General features: G+C 44.1%; 2 protein-coding genes across 2 annotated transcripts in view; one reads left to right on the forward strand and one right to left on the reverse strand.

Moving 5' to 3' along the window:
• Positions 1 to 1,112: 1,112 nt before the first annotated feature.
• On the reverse strand, positions 1,113 to 2,618 carry LOC127212384 (growth/differentiation factor 3-like). Its single transcript, XM_051172486.1, has 2 exons — positions 1,964 to 2,618; positions 1,113 to 1,274 (listed from the first exon to the last, which is right to left on the reverse strand). Exons 1-2 carry the CDS (start codon positions 2,381 to 2,383, stop codon positions 1,128 to 1,130), a joined length of 567 nt encoding a protein of 188 aa, XP_051028443.1. The 5' UTR covers positions 2,384 to 2,618; the 3' UTR covers positions 1,113 to 1,127.
• Positions 2,619 to 12,310: 9,692 nt separating this feature from the next.
• Positions 12,311 to 13,975, forward strand: part of Map3k1 (mitogen-activated protein kinase kinase kinase 1) — a 78,978-nt gene continuing 77,313 nt past the window's right edge. The window contains exon 1 of the mRNA XM_051172264.1: positions 12,311 to 12,343. Coding sequence (XP_051028221.1) covers positions 12,311 to 12,343 — 33 coding nt within the window. The remainder of the gene's footprint in view (positions 12,344 to 13,975) is intronic.

A 13,975-nucleotide genomic window follows, 5' to 3' on the forward strand; every position in this document is an offset into this window, starting at 1 on the left:
CCCGACCTCTCCTGGCCAACAGGTCTACACGGTCAAATTAATTTACAAGAGTAATAATTTCTTCAGAAGCCAATTTTTTTCTGTATTTCTGTATGAAGCTGCCAATAACATGAACAGAAGGGGAGAACCATAAAAGAAAAAAAAAATGATATTCAGTGTGTTTGCATTAACCTGAAGCAGCTATGTGGAAATGGGACTATCAGCCGAGGGACTTGGTGTTGCTTAGGGGTGATCCGTACAGTGTTTTGTGTTCTTCATCTGTAACTATATTGCTAAAGCCAAACTACTTCATCATGTATTATAAATAACACTTCCCCAGACCAACCATAAAGTCTCTGCAATGTACTGTCTTCCAGTTGCAGTAAAAATTACTGAGTTGCATCAAAAAAAAAAAAAGGCTCTCAAGTGATAGTATAATATTTTATTTTGTTTTGTTTTGTTTTATTGAACAGAATAAAAAAGCTAATTTCCATTAAGTTAAAGGTAGGAGATTTCTTAAACAGTGACACCTAGCACTCCCATGAGACAAAAGGCCTCCCACACTAATCCAAAGGTGGTGAGAGCCTTGGTGCCCTGCACTCATAGCTAACCTGTGACAGAACAGCCCCTTCGACAGAATTTTCACTCACTCCAAAGGCCAGGAATGCTGGCCTAAAGGGAACTGTCATTCCAAAGCTAGATCATAACAGCTCCAAACCTATACTGAGAATAGCAGAACACCCTGGAAAAATGCAAAAGAGAGCCCCACTTAAACAGGATAGTTTCAGCCCAACATGGAAGATAAAGTCATTTGTTCGAGTTCCTCTTCCCTTATGTGTCCTCAAAGATGGCCATAAAACCTGGCCTCCCTAGACAGTTCATGCCAGACAGCTCTCACAGCTGGATACACACTGTGCCTAGCTCCTTGGTGACACCAATGTCTGAGAAGAGCAGTAAGGGGGTTTTGCCCATAAAGAGAAGAAAGGATCTGTGGAGGGGTGACTCCTGCAACTCCATCTTTACTGTGCTTTGGAAAGAGAAACCAAATCCCCTCACCGACCACCAAAGAGCTCTGGAGAGCAGACCCTTAACAGATAGATGCCTAAGCCTTAAGTGGCCAGCAGACGCCCAGGAGGCTCCAGGGTACCTCAGGAGCAGCCACATTTCTCTATCAGGGAAGTGTTCACATGGTGCACGCTCATCCTGTATTCGTCATCCTGGATCATCAAGGAGAAAAGGCGGACCTTGACAGGACTACAGGCCTGGAAGAGCCGGGAGCAGGTGGGTGCCTCCTTCTGCAGAACAAATGACAGAAAGGTGAAGCCTGTTGTAACCCTGGCTACAGCAAACACGACAGGTGTGAGTAGGAAGGGGGATTGGGTACATGGGACACACCTCCAGATTAGGACTTCAGAACCATCTTTTAATAAAACCTGGAGGTATTCGGCTGGGCATGGTGAACTCACTCCTTTGATTAATTAAAGCAGAGGAGAGGTAGGTCGATCTTTTGTGAGTTCAAGGCCAGCCTGGTCTACATAGTAAGTTCCAGAACAGCCAGCGCTACATAGGGAGACCCCCATCTCAAAACAGAACAGAAACAAACCTAGAGGTGTTCATTGTGAACAAAAACTATAGTAAATAAGATCACACTGGGGAGGGGGTGTGCACGCCTGTAGTCCCAGCACTCGGGAGGCAGAGGCAGGTGCATCTCTGTGAGTTCGAGGCCAGCCTGGTCTATAAAGTGAGTCCAGGACAGCCAAGGCTACACAGAGAAACCCTGTCTTGAAAAATCAAAAAACAAAAACAAAAAACAAACAACAACAAAAATCACATTGAGGAAAGACATGACAGACTACTCTAGTGTCAATTTCATTAGCCTCACCTTCACCGGCTTCTTTGGCTCAAAAGGAGACATGCTCAGAGAGTTGAACATTTAGTGCTATTCCGACATAACCCAAAACAAAACCAAAGCTTCCTTTTATACCTTATAGCATTCAAAATTGGAGTGAAGGAGCTCACTGTTCAGGGCCAGGCAGATTCCTTGACAGTAAGGGAAGTTGAACGTCTTCGGTGCCACGATACACTGGCCCCACGAAGCCCTGTGCAGGTTCACCTTCCGCTCCTGCAGGTGACAGAGCTTCTCTGTGGGGAGATGACCCTGGCCACAACCCATCACCTGGTGATGCTGGCTTAAGATCAGCTGCTCCACATTAGGGAGAAAGGGCTCCTGGACGTAAGGCAGGTGGAACAGAGGTGGTTGTGGGTAGGACTGGGATATCAACAGCAGCACTACATCTCGTTTGTCCTGGGTGCTGGAACATTGCCACAGGATGGCTTCCGAGGCATCGGTGGAGACAGGCTTCTCTTCTGCCAGGAGGATAGGCACCAGCTCCATCCAATACATTAGCAAACAATAGATCTCCAATAACCAGCCTCCTTCCAACTGGTAGGATGAAAAGATAATGGGGAAAGTACCCAGGAGGGTCCTCTGTGGCTCTCTTTGATGGTCCTTGAACTCAAGAATGAGCTCAGAGGCATGAGGAGGAATTGGAACCCAAGCCCAGAGCTGTATTCCAGAAGTACCCAAGAAGGGAGCCGCTTCGAACTGCAGAAGCCAGTAGCTATGTAGGAACTCGGTGCCTGTGGGGACCGAGGGAAGTTTTAGGAAGTTGCTATCACAGATCTTCGGAGAAGGCTTACTCCCTACCACTCCCCAGACTTAGCAGATCCAGCTGTGCACACACACCCAAGGAGCCAGCTCCTGATTCCATGGCAACCAGTCCCATGCTCATCCTCTTGGCTTTCAACCCCACAGCTCGAATTAAATCAGAGGATGACAGCCTCGGGGCTGCTGACCACACAGATGCCACATGACCTAGGACAAGCCACTTGCCCTGTCAAGTTTCATAGCACAGTAGAGTTGTTGGCTGGACTACCATAGTTTAGAACATCTTTGTACATAGAACATTAGGGAACTTGCCGTGAAGTCTTAGGCCATCCTACTTTAGGGCCCCCAACGAGCTGAAGCCAGGGGACCGAGCTGAGGACCAGCTGAGTAAGTGTTCTTACCTAGTAACTCCAATGTGCTATGCCTAATAGATCCAAATGCCTGTGTTTCCCTACTTGGCCCACAACACATACTGCTACCAGACGTGGATTATCGCCTCCCTGTCGAAGAAGGAAAGTTGGAGTACCTCACCTTTAGATATGAGGGTAAACCCATGTTGTCTGGAAGAGAAGATCTCATTTAAGCGAGAAGGCAGAATGTGAGCGGGACATTCCAACGGCTGCATCCAGCTGAAGTTCACGTACCAGAAGCCCAGAACAAAAAGCCAGCATCTAAGCCAAGAGCTGCCACCCATGCCAAAGCGAGCCGCCATCACGCCGCTCCTCAAAGCTCACTGCCCCTCCTTCTGCCTTTAAATACTCACCTACCCAGGTGTGAGCCATCGGTTCCCCACCCACCCCACCCCACTCCCACGACCCCCCCACCCCCGCACAGCTTGGGCCTTATTGGGAATCCAGGAAACAGTGCATTCAGGTGGGAGGCTGCGCCATTCCCAGGACAGCATCAGAACCTGCTTATGCAGTAGAGATGGGGAAGTTATCACACAGGCTGTTTCTCAAACTACACTTGGAATGGGCAACGACGTAATTACTAGTCAGGTGCGTTTACACGGAATACGCAAACTGATGGAAGGTGTCGATCCAAAGGCTACAACGAAGACAGGAATGGAGACTAAACCAGATGCACTCTATCCCAACCTTGAGTCCTCCAGAGCTTGGCTCTCAAACTTCAGACAACAGAACAGTCTTGGTGTTTGTTAAAACAGAGACTGCTGGGGCCCTTGCCAGAGTTTTCCATCAGCTAATGGAATCTGAGAAGTTACCTTTCTAGAAAGTTCCCAGACGATGCTGAAGCTGCTGGTCCTGAGACTAAACTTTGAGAACCACTGATACACATTGTCTACACCACAACCAGTACATAGAAAATGCCTAGTAAGTATGTCCTCTCAGTAGAAATAAGTGGTGCCTTGGCGTTGCAAACTCTGGAACTCTTACAGAAATTGCTTCACATTAAAAGGGTAAAACTCACGAAACCTGGAAGTATCAAATTAAGTGCCCACATTTTCTTAATTGTGTTCAAGGAGAGGAAAAATGTGAATCTTCAAAACAATACAAAAATGACAAAATGACCAGGAGATGCCAACCCAATCCTATTCAAGAGTCAAGACAGTGATTGATATGAGCACATTACACACATATGTGAGTATTTAAAAAAAAATGAACCTGTCAATTAAGCATGCAATGTTACATGTGTTTCATTCATGCATTAGCCTGCCTGTGTAATACTTGCTTTTATTAAAAGATCAAATCAACGATGGGCACGGTGGTGCACAACTTTTTTAAAAAGTATTGTTTTTTAATTGTAATTTATTCAGATTAATTATATAACTTGTATCTTCCCGTTCCTCCCTCCGCCCCTCCCTCCATCATTCTCCCTACTTCCCTCTCCTAGACTTCTGACAGAAGGGGACCTCCTCCTCCACCATTATGTGAAGGGGAGAGAAACCTGTTTCTGTTTTGATCCCAAGTATAGGATGGAGAAGAGGGCAGAATGTTTACCACTTAAATGAAGTCAAACTACTTCATGGGAGAGCTTGGTGAAAAACATCCTTGAATAGACTGAGTGGATATGTGTGTGTGTGTGTGTGTGTGTGTGTGTGTGTGCGCGCGCGCGCGCGTGCGCGCATGCGCGGGTACAGAAGCGGAGGCTTTGGTTGGGACTTGGGTTTTGGTTGTTCATCCCCACACTTCAAGAGGCTCCTAAAAAGAACTGCTTCAGGAAAAGTTTCAAGGCTCTGGACTCTAGCTGAGGCTTGAGGTTCCAGCTGCTGTTCCTGGTTTCCAGCAGCAACTTTGGGGGAATTGCTGGTCTGCTGAAGTCCTGCTGACTACGTCAGGAGAATCATTCCTTGGAACTGATCTCCTTAAGGTTTCTTTAATATCCTTTTCCGATTGTTTGGGTTAGTTGGGTTGTTAGGGAGGTAGGCTCGTTTAATAAGTTCATAATAAAATATAATTGATAAGAAAATTGAGCCTACGATTATGACCACAGCTTATCAGGTGGTGGCGCACACCTTTAATCCCAGCCCTTGGGAGGCAGAGGTAGGTGGATCTCTGTGAATTTGAGGCCAGCCTTATCTACAAAGAGAGTCTAGGACAGCCAAGGCTACAAAGAGAAAATAGATAGATAGATAGATGGATAGATAGATAGATAGATAGATAGGTATTCCATTTTAAACAAAAATTTCCTGCCATCAGCTTGTGAACTCACGCAGTAATACAAAAAGCTTATGAAGTCAGCATTCAAATATTTGTTTTATAGCTGGCAAAATAGAGAAATGAAAGTACAGACCAAGGCACAGCAGGGCTCAGTGACTTCCTAAGTTTCTCTGGACTTTGGCCCTTTAAAAAAAAAAATCATGAGATATTGCCAGGTGTGATGGTCTGCTCCTTTAATCACAGCATTCAGGAGGCAGAGCCAAACAGATCTCTATGAGCTCAAGGCTAGATAAACATATCCATGCAGCTATTTGCAGGACAGTCAGAGCTGCATAGTAACCCCCAATACCCTCCCTCCAAAGGAAAAAGAAAAAGAAATAGTCCCCATAGGAAGCTATTGAAGAGAGTCCTTAACAATTGTGATAAAGATGCCAATGTGAGCTCTGCCACTTTTAATGGCTTCTGGAGGATGCTGGGGGTAGAATTGGGGAAGGACTCCGGTTTTCTTTAAAGGGCTGGCCACTGTGAGTTTGACCATGCTCCAATCACTATATGGACAACACAAATTGGATTTGGTGTATTTTTTCTTCTTCTCTGGGGGAGGGCATAAGGGGGGGAGAGGGTGAACCTGGAGGGTTGGGAAGTGAGTGTGATCAGAGAACAAATTCCCAAATAATAAAAATATTATGTTGCAGGGGTGGGGAAGAACCTCTCTCAAATAAAATAAAATAAAATAAAATAAAATAAAATATATCATAACATAGAAGGCTAGGGATGTGGCTCAGCTAGTCTAGTGCTTGATTAGCACACAGGAAGCCCTGAATTCAGTCCCCAGCACCACCCAAACCAGGGTGGTGGCAGGAAGATCAGAAGTTCAAGGTCATCTTCTGGTACAAAGAAAATGTGTGGCCAGCTTGTGCTTCATGAAACCTTGTCTCAAATGATGATGATGATGATGGGGGTGGTGGTGATGGAGGAGAAGAAGAAGAGAAAGAAAGAAACAAACAAACTAGCTCAATTTATTAAAAAAAAAAATGAGCTTTGGTGAAGGAATGGGTATTTTTTAAAGCTAAGGGCATAAAACTAACTCTGAAAGCAAATAATTTGTGTGCTCCCAAGCAGCCCACTAATTACCACCAGCCCCTCTGTTGTTTTCCTGTCCAGTGAGAAAGCGATGATAACCTCTTCTCCGAGCTTATGTTCTCTGCTTTTTAACGAGCAGATTTTTTACGGAACTCCAATTAGATATGTAGTGAGCTTATGGAATTTCTAGCAAACCCGAGTCTCCTTTTTGTTTACATAAATTAATCTTCAAATTCTCAGCAAGGCTTCAAATGCTGTACCAAGTGTGAATGTGTGAAGGGAACTGCTTCGTGAATGTGTAAATTGCTTTAAGTAAGAGCCATCAATAGCCATCCGGTATGAGAGCTTGTTTTCCCAATTTGTGGCTAAGCAGCTGTTGTTTTGTTAGCTTCTTTTATATGGGAAAATCTGAAAAGGAATCAGGCAGAGAAGCCAGATTGCTCTCTATGCTAAATGTCTTCATATGCTTCTCAGAGGCCTTTCTTGTTTGCAAGAAAAGCCAGCATCAAGAACAAAAAAGATCATTTGTTAACAGTCACTCTGGAGAAAGTGTTGGCCAATGATATGGACACCTCAAATTGGCATGGATTAGATCTCATGTGTCACATCGTGTCACAGCTAAGAGTGTGGGCTGAGAATATAGGCTAAGAAAGTGAGAGCCAACTCCTCCAGGATCTTGCAAGGCCAGACAAAGGCCTGGGGGGATGGGTAGGGCTGATGCTGGTAGCCATGGGCCCTCACAGTACCATTCTGTCCCCGTGGATATCACGTCCCTTCTCTGGATGGGGTGTCATGTGCGCCTAGAACACAGTCATCCTTAAGTTTCCTTGAATACCTTGCCAATAAAAAATAATTATAGTCATGTTCGGCCATTAAGAAAGCAGGGCTGGCAAGATGGTGCAGCTGGTTAAGACGCTTGCTGGGAGAGCCCAAAGGCCTGAGTTCAATGCCCAGAGCCCATGCAGAAGTAGGAGAGAACAAATTCACAAAGTTGTCCTCTGCCCTTCATATGTGTAACCTGAACACACACACACACATAATAATAATAATAATAATAATAATAATAATAATAATAATAATAATAATAATAATAATAATAATAACAATAACAGTTAAGTTCTTAAATAAAAATAAATTATATAAACAAAACTACAAGCATCGCAAATACATTCTAAAGTACAAAAACATAGCACTAGAATAAGAAAAATTAAAAATACACAGGAATTCTATTTTTAGTGTGTCCTTCCTACTCCCAGTGGATTATCTGTGGAGATCTCCCTCTGTGCTCATACTGGACTTACTTGAAGATAAGGGTGATACCATAACTGACATTCACACAGTACATGCAAACACTGCTATTACTAACTCTGGGGCTCCCAGCGTGTTAACTTGTATGATCATGGGGATGGCTTTATACAAAAGGCTTAATTGTTCTGTTCGTTTCTCAGATGATGAAAATGATGACCAAATGGTCTCTTAAACTATCCACAGCCACACTCCTTACAAAGGAGGATGGAAAGGCTTCATGTCCAGGAAGCCTAAAGCCAGAACCCAGCGAAGCTGAGCCTGAAAAGCCTAGTAAATTATCCCCATACTGACCAGTAAATGAAAGGGTTCCTGTCCACTGGCTCCAAAAGTGTCTTTCCATCTTATGATTGCTGCTTCAAATGTGTTGCTTCAAGTATGATTGTTGCTTTTCCCCTGCTAGTCTGAAAAGGCCCTCGGAGCAGAGACCGAGTGTGTGTTTATACAGCAGCATTGAGCACCCATGTACAAGCGTTCTTGGTAGATATTGTTGAATGGCTGTAAAGTGAAAAAAAAAGTTTTAGGTGTGTGTGTGTGTGTGTGTGTGTGTGTGTGTGTGTGAAAGAGAGAGAAAGAGAGACAGAGAGAGAGACACACACACACAAAGACAGAGAGACAGAGAGAGATGGACAGAGAGACAGGTGGAGATACCAAAAGATATCAGAGCCTCTGCATTCTGGTCCTCTACAGGATCAGTAAACATCCTTAACCACTGAGTCTGTCCTTCAAACCCCAGAAAAAAATACTTCAAAAACAGGGTACATAGAAGGACTTAGCCCAAATCACTAAATATGCATTGAAATTTTAATATACCTGAAGTAGGACTGGATATCTCTCCTATTAACAAAAATATTTAGACTTTTCTTTCTACTAAGAAATCAGGCTGTCATTAAGCCAGTACACGCGGGAAATGCTCACGGATAGCATCAAGCTCCAAGTAAGGATTCCAGACCCTTGAGCTTAGAGACCGAAGACGATGAAAAAAGAGAGATGAGATAGACACAGCTTGTGGAAGCCCCGTGCTTATCTCCTCTCAGGAAAGAGTAACACATAAAAGGAGTCTGTGCTCAGGCTTTGGAGACAACAGGAAATAACATCTCGTTGCGACTGTAACCTGAGCAGCTAGTTAGGAAAAATCATAATTGAAAATCAAAAATAAATAAATAAATATGAGTGAGCAGACAAATGGTGGGCTTCCTTCATATAAGCCTGGGTTAATACGGTGTTAGGACAGGGTGTTTCACATCCATGTCTGCTATGTCTTATCGAGATACTCAGACTTCAAGATCACTTACCCCTTATCCTAAACCAGCAGAGTCACGGCGTTTCCACTTCTCTGGATGGCACGATTTGGTACTGAGATAGGAATGCCCAAACCTTGAAAAGTCTGTTCCCATATTTGAAGTTAGACAAACTCCAGAACACATTGATTCAAACACGCATTCTGATAAATCACTCACACACACACACACACACACACACACACGCACACACACACACAAACCAAGTATGTATCTTTTCCACTGATCACTTGCCTACCAATGAACATGTGACTGTTTTAATAAATAACTACTCAGGGTAGCAGGATGTGTTCCATATAAATAATTTTGTCGGTTTTTGATTGCTTTGTTAGTTTTCAAATAAAGGCAATTTTGTAAAAGTTGAGTTCTGACCTGCTTGTGAGTTATTTGTCAGCTGACTGGTGAATGTCACTCTTTGGGGCTTCAATCAGACACAATCCCAATTGCTCTGTAGCAATCCCTGTCGAATTATGTCACTCTGGGAGCTACGACTGTGCTGCCTTCATTTTCCGTTCCCCACAATGATGGCCACTGTAGGGCCTGTAAGGTGTTAATGAATCTTATCCCTACTGAAGTATCAGCAAAACTAGGCTGCTTCGAAGATACTCACGTCTCTTTTTCACATTTATTTTTCTTCTATGTGTACCCGTGTCTTGTCTGCATGTATGTCTCTGTACTATTCTCATGCACTGTTCAAGAAGGTTAGATGAGGGCATTGGGACCCCCTAGGACTGGAGTTACAGACAGTCGTGAGCTGCCACGTGGGTGCTGAGAACTAAACCCAGGTCCTCCGGGAAAGCATTTAGTACTCTTAACCACTAAGCCAGTGGTTATGAACCCGTTTCACAGGGGTTGCCTAAAAACATGGGAAATATCAGATATTTACATTACAGTCCATAACCGTAGCAAAATTACAGTTATGAAGTAACAATGAAAGTAATGTTATGGATGGGGTCACCACGACAGGAGGAAATGTGTTAAAGGGTCGCAGCATTCGGAAGGGGGAGAACCGCTGTGCTAAACCATCTCTCCAGCCCCAAAGACACTCACCTTAAGGAGCACAGAAGATAGAGATACTCTGCCACTCAGAGTGTGGGTGAGTGACCCCTAAAGGGATCACCCGTCCCCCCATCCATCCATCCACCCACCCAACTTGCGTCTTCAAATACAGAAGCCTGCAACTCTTGGCCTTTAGCATGCTTGAACCAGGTAGGTTAAAAAGCAAATTCTGGCTCAGTGGGGCCAAGATTCCGCGGCTTCCAGTGATCTCCTAAGTCCTAATTCAACTTCTCAGGACAGTCCGAAGCAAGAGATGACTCCGCACCTTCAGGGTCTTCTGCCTTCGGCAAAGGAATTTACAGGGAAAAGTCAGCTGTGGGATCACCAAGTTTGTTTAGCCTATCACCCGTGATAGCCCATTTCTACTTGAGTATTTGACCTAAGAGGATCACGCAGTTTCCCTGCTGGGTATCACCCTGTGCTAAACGCAGGGAAGTACCTCCACTAGTTTTCTGATGATGCTGACATTTGGCCCTTCTATCTGGCTCACACATCCTATTGGTTGTCATCATTAAGACAGCCAACTATCGCTTGAGATGGTTATTTTTAAGAGGCATAGAACCAGAGATGTAATTCTCAAGTATTAAGGTGTTAAGGTGTTCTAGAGCCTTTAGGATCCAGTGCTGGTTAAATGTTACTGAAACCAAATAAAGAGATCCCAGAACTCCACCCCACTCCCTCTCCACTTCCCCCTTCCCCCTCCCCCACCCGTGCCTTAGCATTGACAAGCTGACTGCTTCACTGGCTTCCTCACTGACAATTTAAGCACAAATTTAATGTCCTGAAAGGAGAGGTTACCAAAGGTGCTGACATATTAGATTGATACCACGAGTGCTGTGAAAGCAGAGTGGTGATTCCTTAGGGTGGAAGGGGACCAGCAGGGCACAAGCCAGGAAAGAAGATGGAAGATGAGCGTATTTTATATGAAATGCCAAAATGAAACCTACTACTTGGCGTGCTGGTTAAAAAGGTTAAAAGCAAACAAAAGCTTGTTGGATAAGTGGGGCAATTCTAACTCTTAAGAACCAAAAATCTGCCAGACGTGGTGGCGCACGCCTTTAATCCCAGCACTTGGGAGGCAGAGGCAGGTGGATCTCTGTGAGTTCGAGGCCAGCCTGGTCTACAGAGTGAGTCCAGGACAGCCAAGGCTACACAGAGAAACCATGTCTTGAAAAAAAGAAAAAGAAAGAAAGAAAGAACCAAAAAATCTACTGTTTTCTCTGTAGCAGTGGTTCTCAACCTTCCTGATGCTGCGACCCTTTCATACACTTCCTCATGTTGCGCTGAGCCCAACCATAACATTACTTTCGTTGCTACTGCATAACTGTAATTTTGCCACTGTTACGAATCATAATGTAAACATTTTTGGAGACGGAGGTTTGTCAAAGATTGAGAACTGCTGTGCCCTACACCCATCCTCAAAATGTAGTCCCGGATAAACAGAAGCACCCCTGGAGCGGCTCAAAGAAACCTGTTCTCAGGTCTCACCCAGGCTCTACAGATCAAAAGCTTCAGGAAGGGCCAGCAGATCTGTGTGACGTCCTCAGCTGACTCTGATATACGCTAGAATGTGAAAAGCACTGCTTCCTCTATAAGTCTCTGGAACCATCCCATCATTTTCCCTCAGAATGCAAGTGACTTGTCAGGGGAATGTATGTGGTTCTAAGAATTTGCATATCTGAAGCCCGGCATGGTGGCGCACGCCTTTAATCCCAGCACTCCAGAGGAGGAGGCAGAGGCAGGTGGATCGCTGTGAGTTTGAGGTCAGCCTGGTCCACAAATCGAGTCTAGGACAGCCAAGGCTACACAGAGAAACCCTGTCTGGAAAAACCAAAATAATAATTATTGTTATTATTATTTAATAATAGTTATTAAATAATAATTATTAACTTATTATTGTTGTTGTTGTTCTTTGCATATCTGTGTGTACAGGAGGGGTGTGTGGGAGGGGTGAAAAAGTATGTGGGTGTGTCTGTGCACCTGTGTGGGGACCAGAGTTGACATCTGGTGTCTCTTCACTTTTTTATTTTATTTTATTTATTTATTTATTTATTTATTTATTTATTTATTGAGACAAATTCTCTCACTGAACCTGGAGGCCACCGTTTGGCTAGGCTGGTTGGTCAGCAAGCCCCAGGGAGCCTCTTGTCTTTGTCTCCCCAGGGCTGGGATTACAGGTGTGTGCTGCCATGCCTGCGACTCAGAGGCGCACTGGGGATCCAGGTTCAGAAGCATGCTGGGGATCCAGGTTCAGCTCCTAACACTTGTGTGATGGCGACTGATGCAACCCAGCCGCGATGCGCTACACCTGGAAGCTCAGCACTCAGAAGGTTGGGGCAGGAGGGTAACCCCAAGTTCTGAACCAGTCCAGTCCCGGCTACAGAGTGAGACCCTGTATCAAAAAGAAAAAGGGAAAGGAAAGAAGTTAGGATGGGAGGGAGAGAAAAGGAAGGAAGGAAGGAATGGAAGGCGGAAGGAAGGAAGGAAGGAAGGAAGGAAGGAAGGAAGGAAGGAAGGAAGGAAAGGGCGAAAGGAAACCTTGTTCCAGAAAATACGAAGGAATTTCAAATACAGAATGTCACAGGGCAAAACAATTACAGTGAGCAGGGTGTCTCAGCGGTGGAGTTTAATCCTCTCAGGGGACAAGAGATGTGGCCTTCTGCAAGTGAGGTGTGAACTCCCTTGTCCTATCAGTGCCTTGTTTCTCTAAATAGTTTTACTTTTATTCTGTGTTTTATGATTACATTTGTCTCTATAAAATATAAGATCCATAAACGAGAGAAAACTTAGTATTAGAGTAAGTTTGACTTCATTTACTTAAAATGATAATCTCCAGCTGCAACCATTTTTCTGAAAAAAAAAAAAAAAGATAATTTCTTCCCTTTTCATGGCTGAGTAAAATTGGATTAAATGTCTTTTTATTTATTTTTCTTTACACCTTCCTCTGCTGCTTTTTGTTATTTGTATACATTATAGTGGGTATACAGTGCTATTTCATTACATCGCCGTAGTGCAGTGGCTCTCAACCAGTGGGTCTCGACTCCTTTTGGGGGTGGAATGACCTTTTCACAGGGGTCATCTAAGATCATTGGAAAGCATAGATCTTTGTATTGTGATTCATAACAGTAGCAAAATTGCAGTTATGAAGTAGCAACAAAAATAACTTTATGGCTAGGAGGTCACCACAACATGAGGAACGGTATTAGAGGGTCGCAGAGTTAGGGAGGGTGAGAAGCCTGCCTTGGTAGTGAGTGATGTGGGTCATTTTTTTTCACCTGATCATGGGCCATTTGCACATCGTCTTTGGAGAAATGTCCATTTTAATCCTTTGCTCATCTTTAAATTGAGCTTTCGTGTCTTCAACATTAAACCATACAAATCCTTTGTGCTCTACATACAAGTTCCTTAGAAATGTTTCTTCTGTTTCTAGGTGGCGTCATTTCAAGCACGGCTTGTAAGTTTCAGTGTAGTCCAACTTACCTTTTCGTTTTTCTTTTATTTCTGGTATTTTTGGTGTCATATTCAAGAAACCATTGCCACATCTAATATCAAGGTGTTCCCCCCACTGTGTTTTCTTCTGATGTTTGGTAGGTTTGGTTTTTTGTTATTGTTGTTGGTGTTGGTGGTAGTGGTGTTGGTGTTGGTGGTGGTGGTGGTATTGGTGGTGGTGGTGGTAGTGTTGTTATTGTTGTTGTTGGTGGTGTTGTTGTGGTTGATGGTGGTGGTGTTATCGTTGTTGTTGTTGGTTGGTTGGTTGCTTGGTTCTCTGTTATGCTTATGTCTTTGGTCCACTTGGGTTAACTTTTGTAGCTGTGACCAGGGATCTGCTTCGTTCTTTTGCATGTTACTATCCAGTTGCTCCAGAATCATTTGTGGAGAAAAATAAGAATGTCTTCCTCCATTGAATTTTCTTGGGATCCTTGTGAAAAGTGAATTGATTCTGATGTGAAGGCTGGTGTCTA

This window comes from Acomys russatus, chromosome 30 (assembly GCF_903995435.1).
Source record: "Acomys russatus chromosome 30, mAcoRus1.1, whole genome shotgun sequence".
Lineage (NCBI taxonomy): Eukaryota > Metazoa > Chordata > Mammalia > Rodentia > Muridae > Acomys > Acomys russatus.